We start from the raw sequence: 8,638 nt of genomic DNA on the forward strand, positions 1-8,638 counted from the left end.
AATAGCTAATTTGGACAACTTCTCTCTGCACGTCATATGAAATTCAAATACTGTGCATATCGTTAATGCGGTCACACAAATCAAAACGGCTAGAGCTTCTTTTATAAGCCTGGGTTGCCACAGAAATGCCACAGCCAAGGGCAGATCAGCTCCAGGTTGCTTTCTTTTCCTTTCGGAGGCAATCCTTGGGGAACACCAGCAGGTCACTGTGCTCTGCTGCCTTGCCCCAGGGGAGGACCAGGAGCTCTATGGCCTGGGGCATTGCCTGCAGGCTGGCCCAGTTCACTGCTGGTTGTACTGGTTGGCAGCCATCATCACTCAGGAGAGAATTAGGTGCAAACTCAGCCCTGAAAAACAACCTTGGTTTAATAAACCCAACGGAAAAATCTTCACTAAAGTAAGGGTTAATTGCGTCCAGGTCTGTCGGCTTTGCAGCACTGGGCGCTGGGCACAGGGCGGACGCACACCCTTCCCTCCTCCCAAAGCACAGCGCTGCTGCTCCGGCCCTGCTGAACCCCCACGTGGGACCCAATCTTACCTGGTCCTCCCAGGGAGCTCTTAGCACCATGCAGGATCCGGCCAAGCTAGCCCAGAACTCAGCCCAAAGGCTCTAATCCTGGAAGGTGCTGAGCAACTCTGACTTCTGCCTCTCGTCTCTGGATTTTGGCACGTGTTCAGCACGAGCAGGATCAGCCCCTTGCTGTAATAATCAGGGAACGAGGAACTCAGCTTGACTGAATTTCCCCCCCACCCCCCAATGCAAAAATGCTGTACATTCCTTTATGCAGGTTTCCATAGAGTTGAACTTCTACTATTTTTTTGTTGTCGCTGTTAAAGGGGTCAGCAATGCACTGTACAATGGGATCTGGCTGTCAGGAAATGTGGAGGAATTCAGGGACACTTTTAACATCTTGCTGGTGGGGTTGGAGGGCAGCGTTAAACCCAGCATCCTGGAAATCTCCCCACCAAAGAGAAGAAAAAAGCCCGGAGGAACCCCGGGAGAAGTTATGAAGATATACTGCTTTGTCGATCTTAAGTTTAAATAGGTTATTTCTTCCCTACTTCCTTTGTTAAAATATGATATTATAGCTTTAATTGCTTCAATCCTATTACTTGTTCCCTTTAGCAAGTGATTGTGTAGCCCCTTGCCGTGGGGAAATCCCCTGACCGTGGGTCCGTGTTATTTAGACAAGTACTCTTTCAGAAGTAAATGCCATTCTTAGCATAGGGAAGTACTTTAGGTCTAAAGGGGTTAAGAAGGCCTCCCTGCATTCAGAAACATGCAGGGGTCCCACCGTGCCAGTTCCAGCCTTTTGAACTCTTTCCAGCTTTTTTTTCTTGCAACAAATCTGTCTGACTGCCACCAGGACATAGGAAGCGTGTGCCTGTCAAAGAAATCAAGTTTACTTTTTCTGACTTGTTAACAGAGGCAGGGTATAAATAGAGCTAACTCTGCTCAGACTATTAGCATTTCTCTTAAAATAAGGGGGTAACTTCCTAGGACCTTTAATCCAATGAGGTCCAGACCAAACTGCACTATCAACAGAGGCAGCAAAGGAGCTTGCTGAAGTTTTTACAGAAGTCAGGTGCGTTTGGGTTCCTCGAAAATTTAAGGCTTACCAAAAAAAGCAACCCCAAGCAAGCAAGAACTACCTCCAGCTTGGTCACTGCCATTGCCCTGGAGAAGTTCTGAGATGTTGGTGGTGCTGTTCACTCGGTGGATGTGGATCTTGCTGGGGAAGAGCAGTGTCCTCTTGCTTCTGGAGGTCTCTCTGAAAGGGAGAGCTCTACCTCCGATCCGGTATTCCCATGCTGGGATATGCCCCAATGACATGAACCCCAACCTGTGGGTAGATGCGCAGAGCACCTGCAAGAGAGAGTGCGAAGCTGATCTGGTGAGTGTTGCACATTTTCCTCTGTCTGCGTGGCGGGCGGCGGGGTCTGGGGTGGGCTCGCTTGCACCACGGTCTGTTTCTGTTCTGATAGAAGGGCGCCAGCACCCTGCGGGACCTGACGCAGACAGCGCATGTATTTAATCGACCTGTGACCTATATAAAATAGAAAAGGTTTGATGACTTATTAGTTAAGTGGGGAGGTGTGTGGCAGCTGTCACTTACGCTGATGTGGGTATGGCGTCGCTCTGTTTGATCATTTCCCTTGCTTTCTTGTCAAAAGAAAGGTCCAAATTTGATACTCCGGAACTCAGCATGCCTTGGGGCCAATCCATAGCATTTTAGCAGTGTCACCATGTTCGGTGGTAGTGGTGGCCATCATCAAATGCTTTATATTTCTGGGAGGAATCATGTGTGAAATAATTTGATTTAACATGTAAAGTATCAGCTTTTGCTGCACTTGAAACACAAAGTATGCTTGGAGTGCAAAACAGGGGCACGGTTAAGATGACCAGGCAGATGTTCTCTCTGATGCTCCCAGCTCAAAATGTGCTTAGCTCACAACCCTAAAATTCATTTTTCAACCTGTCAGCACTGCCAGCTCAAGCTGGCATCTGAAAATACCTGCTCGTCCTGCCTCTTACATCATGTCCAACAGCAAAGCTCCTGCAGCCTGAACCAGGCTGACAGCAGCACGTACCATGCTGAAAAAAGTCACTGGGTTTATGTTCTGTAGCCAGGTTGTTTCTGCAATGCTAGAAGGAGGTGGGGGGGTAGTAGAGGAAAAGGCTGGCCATCAAGTAAACAAATAGATTTGCTCAGATGGATCCCATGTGTTATGAATGAAGGTGCTGTTTTTACTTTTGCTATTCCCAAATAAGCTCCCTTTATTTCAACTACCAGGTGCAGCAGTGAATATTAAAACACTTGCAAAACCCCAGCAGCAGCAGCAGCAGCAGAGGATGTTGTTTTAATAATTTACTGGTCAAAAACTGAAAGCCAGAAGCCACTGGCTAAATATACTTGCTTTTGCCTCGTGGCAGCACGGAGTCCTGGGACCTCACATGGAATGAGTGGTCTGCAAGCAGCCAAGGACACTGCCACCAACTTTGCTAAAGCCACGCTCCTTAACCTCAGCCAAAAATGTTACCCGCTCTGGTTTCTAACTTTGCTTCTGAAACACAGTAATGTGCTGCTGGAAATGGGGAAAGAGTTATGTTATTAGGTCATCTTTTTCCCAATAAGGAAAGGATACTGGACTCAGGGGAAGCTCTTTAGTTTGGTAGCTTAAAAAACATTTTGTTCTCACCAAGCCATTGGATTTCAGGGGCTTGTAGAGGTTTAACACACAGTGGAAGTGTGTCCCATTGTGTTCATGGTAGCAGTGTTCATGGTCCCTTAAAGTAATCTGTAACGACACAGCAGCTGTGATCACACATATCAAATACCTTTCCTGCACAGTAGATGAAAATTCTGCTAAAATTAACTGCAATTTAGAGCTGACTGTAGCTGAGATGGAGTGTAATAAATCACTAGAAGAGCGATGCTGCATTTGAAAATAGGACTAAAATAGGACAGAGAAGCCATAATGAGCTGGTTTGGGTTTGTTTTTCTAAATACCATAGAAAAATTATTTTTGGAGCAAGAATTTCCTTACTTTTGAGATACTCTATTATTTCCTCTACAATGTGAACAATTACAAATCCTTGGCAGTTTCACCTCCAAGAGTAGGCTGTTAGTCCCAGGGAATTCAAATAATACTTTACATACTTCTGTGGAAAATAAGAAGGATTACTGCCTACAGCCATATGATAAGACTTTCCATCCGCTCTTGTTTCTTAGGGCTTGTCCTCAGGCATTTCAGAGAGTGCGGAAGGGGGGGTTGTTGGTTCAGTAGTCAAGCAGCCCATGTGACTCTAGGAAAGACTTAGGATGAGGTTAGTGTTTAAGAAACAGAAATACATTTTCCTTCTCGAGAGTCTTCTCTTGAAGCACTTCAGAAATCCCAGTGTGTTTAGATACTTCTTGATGTGGCAGACCAAGTTCCCTGCATAACACCTTGAAAGTTTCTGGATTCTTTGCTTGCTGCGTCTCTAAAAAGGACTTTATTCTGTCCCCAATAATGATCAGGTTATTTTCTTTCCCTGCAGGAGTGTGAGACCTTTGAGAAGTGCTGCCCCAATGTCTGTGGAACGAAAAGCTGTGTGGCGGCTCGGTACATGGATGTCAAGGGGAAAAAAGGGCCGGTGGGAATGCCCAAAGAGGCCACCTGTGACCGCTTCATGTGCATCCAGCAAGGCTCAGAGTGCGACATCTGGGACGGGCAGCCCGTCTGCAAGTGCAAGGACCGGTGTGAGAAGGAGCCGAGCTTCACCTGTGCCTCTGACGGGCTCACCTACTACAACAAGTGCTACATGGATGCAGAAGCTTGCATCAAAGGCATTACACTGAATGTAGTCACCTGTAGGTACCATCTTACCTGGCCGAACACCAGCCCTATCCCACCAGAAACAACAGCTCGCCCTACTACTGCCTATTCTGAGACAACGGTCATTGATATCTTGCCACCTGCTCTAGTTAACAACCCTGTCCATCAGTCCGTCTACGTGGGAGAGACCGTCAGCTTCCTCTGCGATGTTACAGGGAGACCCAAGCCAGAAATCACGTGGGAGAAGCAGGTCGATGGGAAAGACAAAGTCATTATGAAGCCAAATCACGTCAGAGGGAATGTCGTGGTCACCAACATCGCCCAGCTGGTCATCTACAACACCCAGCTCCAAGACGCAGGCATCTATACCTGCACCGCCAAAAACAGCGGTGGCCTTCTCAGGGCTGATTTCCCTTTGTCAGTCATCAAAGGAGAACCCACATCCAAAGAAGCTTCCCAAAACAAAACACATTTTCCAACCGATGAGTGCCTGAAGCAACCAGACAGCGAAGACTGTGGGGAAGAACAGACCAGGTGGTACTACGATGCAAAGAAAAACAACTGCTTTACTTTCATCTATGGGAACTGTAACAGCAACCTGAACCACTTCGAGACCTACGAGAACTGTATGTTAACATGCATGAACGGCCCAATCAACATTTGCAATCTGCCAGCCCTCCAAGGTCACTGCAAGGCCTACGAGCCCAGATGGGCCTATAACAGCTTGACAAAGCAGTGCCAGTCCTTCATTTACGGTGGATGTGGGGGCAATGAGAACAACTTTGAGAGCCGAGAGGCCTGTGAAGAGATGTGCCCTTTCCCGAAGAACACGCACTGCAAAGCTTGCAAACCACGCCAGAAGCTGGTGACGAGCTTCTGCAAAAGTGACTTTGTTATCCTGGGCCGTATAACAGAGCTGACCGAAGACCAAGACTCAGGACATGCCCTGGTGACAGTGGAGGAGATTCTCAAAGATGAAAAAATGGGATTAAAATTCCTGGGGAAGGAACCACTAGAAATCACACTTTTGAACATGGACTGGAGCTGCCCATGTCCCAACATGACCACAGTGGATGGCCAGCTCATCATCATGGGAGATGTCCACAACGGCATGGCTGTCCTACAGCCAGACAGCTTTGTGGGCACCTCCAGCATCCGGCGCGTGCGGAAACTCCGTGAAGTCATCCACAAGAAAACCTGTGAGCTTTTGAAAGAGTTCCTAGGATTGCATTAACCTCCTCCACACGTGTCAGCCTTCCAGACCCGTGTGTTATGTAGGGCTAACAAGCGCTAGGCTAGTGCACAAACTAGACAAGCTGTTTGAAGATACACTGTAGGAATTATGCAGAACCCTTATTTTAATCCATTAATGATGCTTAGCAACAATGTAGTATGGTCTTTGGCAAGCACGTAAAACAGCAGCAAAAGGCTATTAATCTTGCATTGAAATCAATTTGTCCGTATAGGAGTGCCATTTAACTAGATGACTCACTGCAGTAATTATACAATTTTTATGTAGCTTCCATCATAAATGACGGAATTCATAGCATTTGTTTAGCTAATTGGTACACAGCTAAGTAATATATAATGTCAACTTAATCTGTCTCATTTACAGTATGGAAATGCTATGGTAAGCCATTATAAAAAAGTCACACTTGTGTCCTTATAGCAGCACTAACATTTCAAGACAAAAGCCGGTAAATTATTGTCTATATTTACAATTGTGCACATTTAACCGATATATGCATTATGAATTGAAATTTTCCTAGCAGTTTTCTTTGGAATGTACCTTGTTTTTAAATGGCAACTACTACCTACCTTTCAGTCCTTACTGGAGAAGAAACTCCCTTGATCCTATGCCCAGGACAACAGGTCCCTGTAGAAGCTCAAGGCACAGTCTCACCCCAAAATGACTTTTCTGTCATGAGAACAAGGTTAGCAAAGACCCTCATTCCACTGCACTTCTGTATTTTTGTTTTAATCAATATATTGTCTATAACAAACAGTCCAAGGCAGACAGCAGTTTGCTGCCAGTTGTCTTGCTTTTGAAAATCCTTTACACCTGAGCATATGCAGCAATTTATTGCTTATTTTCATTAGAAATCCTGCTTCTATAGGTGAGAGAGTAAAGTAAGACGAGTCAGAACAAAATTCAAAATAGAAAAGTGCAATACGCAGTCTGCAGACCGTATTACACAGGCACAAAGCTGCTGCAACTGAACTGCACAGACACAGGCACACATAGTGAACGCTCTTTAAAGCCATTTATTAATTTGACCCTTTTAGAGCACTCTCAGAAGCCACGGAAAAAAATTTCTGCCAGGACACTGTATATATGCATATGAATAAATATCCTAAGAAAGACAGCACGGGCTGTCGGTGTGAGCACGTGCAAACACATAGGATCGATCATTTTAACATTCGTGTGTCCAAAAATGTAACATTTGCCTATTCAAAAAATCCTTAAATAAAGAAAAAGCTGATCCTGGAAAATTCCTGCCTCCGCTAAGGCCTGTCATTGCAGGGAGGAGGGGTGAGTGTGGCACGGCCAGCCTTATCATTGCTCTTCCTTCGGTTGGCGCAGGGAGTTACCACGGCGGTGCCCAGAGCTTTGTGCCTTGCACAAAAGGCCAGTTCAAGGCTGGATGGGTGTCAAGGCACGTTTGGGTGCAAGGAAGGAAGGTGCAGCGCGCGCTACTCCGTGGTGCCATCTAATGGGCTCGCTGTGGGGTGAGCGGCAGGACGGTGCCCGCTGCCCGGCGGCGGATGCGCGTCTCATTTTGCAGATGTGTGCTGGAGCTGGGCATGATAAAGGCTGGGGGAAGCAGATTGATTAGGCAGGTGCTGGGCTTCAGCATGATGCACAAGGCTCTAAACCCCCCAAAGTCTGCACACATTGGGTATTTCATAGTTGCAGGGAGGAAGAATAACAGTGAGGGTGAGAGCGTTGAACGTGGGGCCAGCTGTGGTTTCTGTGAAGGCTTTCCATGACCTGCAGCAGCCACAGGCAGAGACCACAGCATGGTGGAAACTGGGCTCCTCTCCTAGTGGTCTGGGCTTGGGTTATGTCCGTAATGCTCTGGCAACAGGAACAGATCTGAATCTCCAGTTATTTGTATAATTTCAGAAGAAGCTGGGTGGGAGGAAGAGGAGCCTGGAATAGACTTGCTGGCCAAGAAAATACCTGCTTGGTTTTTTGTTGCACCTTTCCTAAGTGTACATCAGAAAAACTCCAATTAAATGTCCATAATATTTGCGTATGTTCTTGTGAAGACCATTTTCTGGAGCTGGAGACGCTGGTCCCTCTGCCCTCTGAAGCAGTTAGCACCTCTGCCGGATCATCCCTGGCTGTGGCAAGTGCCACTGTTTCGGTGGCTCATCTGTCATTTTTCAAGCAAGCCGTAGGAAGTGTCTTGTTCTTGCCATACTTTCTAACACAGAGACATTGGAGGATGAAAGTTTAATAAAGACTGGCTTTATATGGCTCTTTTTTTCCAAAAGCTAAAGGATTTTGCAAGTGTGGGAGTGTTGGAGTGACTCGGGAGACATGTACCCGGTTGTTCCAGAAGAGCTGGGATGCAAACGTAGCTGAGAGCAAAAAGTACACGATTCATTGCTTTTCCAGCTAGCACATCACAGTGTTTAAACCCGGGGTCTAAAATGCAGTCTTAACTTCTACTCCCAGTTAAACCCCTGGGAATAAAGCCTGCAGTTAAGCGAAGTGAGCGTGCAAGTGATGCGCTGTGCTCTGAGCCAGGGTTGTGCATAACGAGTCTCCCAGCCCCCTTCGGGCATGCACTCCTGGTGTGCGAGGCCGTGGTCGCAGGGGGGATCCTGGGGGACATTTTGGGTCAGTTTTCCAACGTGGTGCAGTGTGAGGGAACACCGACCAGCCCAGCCCAGCTCCCGGACACGATACGGCTGTGCTCGCGTAGCTCCTGCCCACACCCCCGGAGCCAGGCCGCTCCCCAGCCCCGCGGTGTCTGCGGGATGGCTCTGTGCTGAGCAGATGCGCCCTCGGTACGAGGCACCATGGGCAAGCACCAAACCAACCACCACCCCCCCACTGCCGTCCCCCCGGGTTATGGCTCAGGCTGATCTGCTCAGCTCCTGCAGTGCCATGCAGGTGTGTCAGCCGGGACCAGCTCGGTGCCAGCAAGCAGCCCCACAGTGACAGGTCACCCAGAGAAGACAAATATTAGACGTGACCAGCCCCTTTGGGAACTCCCAGGGGTGCACAGGGCTGTGCTCTAAACACCACAGCTGCCCCGAGGCAGAAGGAGCCATGCCATGGCCATCCCCTTCTCTGCTTGCCAGG

The 8,638-nt window shown here is 47.7% G+C and overlaps 1 protein-coding gene across 1 annotated transcript; it reads left to right on the forward strand.

Annotated features, from left to right (window-relative positions):
- The first annotated feature begins 1,271 nt into the window (after positions 1 to 1,271).
- Positions 1,272 to 7,789, forward strand: WFIKKN2 (WAP, follistatin/kazal, immunoglobulin, kunitz and netrin domain containing 2). Its single transcript, XM_074922310.1, has 2 exons — positions 1,272 to 1,895; positions 4,043 to 7,789. The coding sequence occupies exons 1-2, from the start codon at positions 1,695 to 1,697 to the stop codon at positions 5,552 to 5,554; spliced, it is 1,713 nt and encodes a 570-aa protein (XP_074778411.1). The 5' UTR covers positions 1,272 to 1,694; the 3' UTR covers positions 5,555 to 7,789.
- Positions 7,790 to 8,638: the final 849 nt, after the last annotated feature.

Source organism: Athene noctua, chromosome 18 (assembly GCF_965140245.1).
Source record: "Athene noctua chromosome 18, bAthNoc1.hap1.1, whole genome shotgun sequence".
NCBI classification, from domain to species: Eukaryota; Metazoa; Chordata; class Aves; order Strigiformes; family Strigidae; genus Athene; species Athene noctua.